This window comes from Rhinoraja longicauda, chromosome 31 (assembly GCF_053455715.1).
Source record: "Rhinoraja longicauda isolate Sanriku21f chromosome 31, sRhiLon1.1, whole genome shotgun sequence".
Classification (NCBI taxonomy): domain Eukaryota; kingdom Metazoa; phylum Chordata; class Chondrichthyes; order Rajiformes; family Arhynchobatidae; genus Rhinoraja; species Rhinoraja longicauda.
This window is the reverse complement of record NC_135983.1, coordinates 28211846-28213945: the sequence shown is the minus strand read 5'-3', so window position 1 is coordinate 28213945 and position 2100 is coordinate 28211846. Positions and strand designations below refer to the sequence as shown.

At 46.7% G+C, this 2100-nt stretch overlaps 1 protein-coding gene across 1 annotated transcript in view; it reads right to left on the bottom strand.

The window, feature by feature from the left end:
- The window catches only part of LOC144608444 (NMDA receptor synaptonuclear signaling and neuronal migration factor-like), a 40883-nt gene extending 39091 nt beyond the window's left edge, over positions 1 to 1792 (bottom strand). The window contains 2 exon segments of the mRNA XM_078426218.1: positions 266 to 320; positions 1730 to 1792. Coding sequence (XP_078282344.1) covers positions 266 to 320; positions 1730 to 1792 — 118 coding nt within the window.
- Between the last annotated feature and the right edge of the window lie 308 nt (positions 1793 to 2100).

The window sequence follows — 2100 nt, the reverse complement described above, 5'->3', positions numbered from 1 at the left end:
ACATTCAAAGCCAACAATAATAGTGCAAAAAGACAAAAAACATTCTATGTAGTTGAGAGGTTATTTGGAGGTTGTAGTGTTTAATAGGAGCATTGTCGTCGTGGGTAGGTGCAAAGGAACTTGGGACTTGGGAGTGCTGACACAGGATACCCAAAAAGTTAATTTGCAAGGTCGATTTGGTAGTAAGGAATGCAACTACAATGCTAGCATTGATTTAGTGAGGTCTAGAATATTAAAAGCAGGGATGTAATGCTAGAATTTATACGTGTAATCTCAACATCACTTTCCTGTGTAACCTCAGATTCGTTGATTCCCCGAATCTGCAAAATTGTACTCGTCTCTTATGTGCTTTTGTTGGAGCTGCAAATTTGGAAATTGTGCTCTGTAGACACGACACGTGCAAGTCACAAATATGATGTATAAATGAAGAAAAGCAATGGTTACCAGCCCTTGGAAACATCAGATGTTGTTTGCTCCAGTCTGAAGAACAACAACGTTTCACCACCTCACTTTGTGTCATGGTATTTTGTCAATTTTCTACCCATGCTGATTTAGACAATAGACAATAGGTGCAGGAGGAGGCCATTCGGCCCTTCGAGCCAGCACCGCCATTCAATGTGATCATGGCTGATCATTCTCAATCAGTACCCCGTTCCTGCCTTCTCCCCATACCCCCTGACTCCGCTATCCTTAAGAGCTCTATCTAGCTCTCTCTTGAATGCATTCAGAGAATTGGCCTCCACTGCCTTCTGAGGCAGAGAATTCCACAGATTCACAACTATCTGACTGAAAAAGTTTTTCCTCATCTCCGTTCTAAATGGCCTACCCCTTATTCTTAAACTGTGGCCCCTTGTTCTGGACTCCCCAAACATTGGGAACATGTTTCCTGCCTCTAACGTGTCCAACCCCTTAATAATCTTATAGGTTTCGCTAAGATCTCCTCTCATCCTTCTAAATTCCAGTGTACACAAGCCTAGTCGCTCCAGTCTTTCACCATATGATAGTCCCGATTATGATTTATTCCTTGGTCTTCATTCCTGTCGTCATAGAGTCATGCAGCACCAAAACAGGCCCTTCGACCCAAAGCGACCAGGCCAACCAAGATGTCCCACTTCGCTAGTCTCACCCGCCCGTGTTTTGCCAATATCCCTCTAAACCTTCCTATCCACGTCGCTCTCCAAGTGTCTTTTAAATGTTGTCATTGCACCTGCCCAAACCGCCCCCTCTGGCACCTCACTCCATGTCCCCACCTCCCTCTGAGTGAAAAAGGTGCCCCTCAGGTTTGCATTAAATTTTGCCCCTCTCACCTGTAACCTATGTCCTCTGGGTTCCCCATCTCTGGGTAAGATATTCTGTGCATTTGTCCTCATGACCTTATACACCTCTAGAAGGTCACCCCTTATCCTCCTGTGCTCCGGAATAAAGTCCGAGCCTGCTCATCCTCTCCCTATAGCTCACTGCCTCAGGTCCGAGCAACAGCCTAGTGAATGTTCGTACCCACCATACCCACTTAAGGATAGTCAGGGGGTATGGGGAGGAGGCAGGAACGGGGTACTGATTGAGAATGATCAGCCATGATCACATTGAATGGCGGTGCGTACAGGCTCGAAGGGCCGAATGGCCTCCTCCTGCACCTATTGTCTATTGTCTATTGATGATTCCAGCCTCTGCAATCCCTTTTATCTCCCCTCAGACTGCTCTATCCATACTCGAGTCTATCCAATCTCACCTCATTGGAGTCCTGGCAATATCCTCCAAAATTCTCCTCCACACTTATTCCTGTGTTGGTCATATCTTTACCCAAACTTCCACTTGTAGTTCTCCCCTGAGATCCTGCCGAAGGTTTCATAAGGTCTTCTTGCGTTTGGGGCAACAGAAGTTATGAAGCTGCTTCTGCTTCTGGTGTCTCTGTTTGAGGTCGTTCACCTGACTGAGGTCAGTTGACAGGGCTCACCACGGGGAGGGAGGTCGACAACGTGAGCCCCTTCATAAGGTCATAAGTGATAGGAGTAGAATTAGGCCATTCGGCCCATCCAGTCTACTCCACCATTCAATCATGGCTGATCTATCTCTCCCTCCTAACCCCATTCTCCTGCCTTC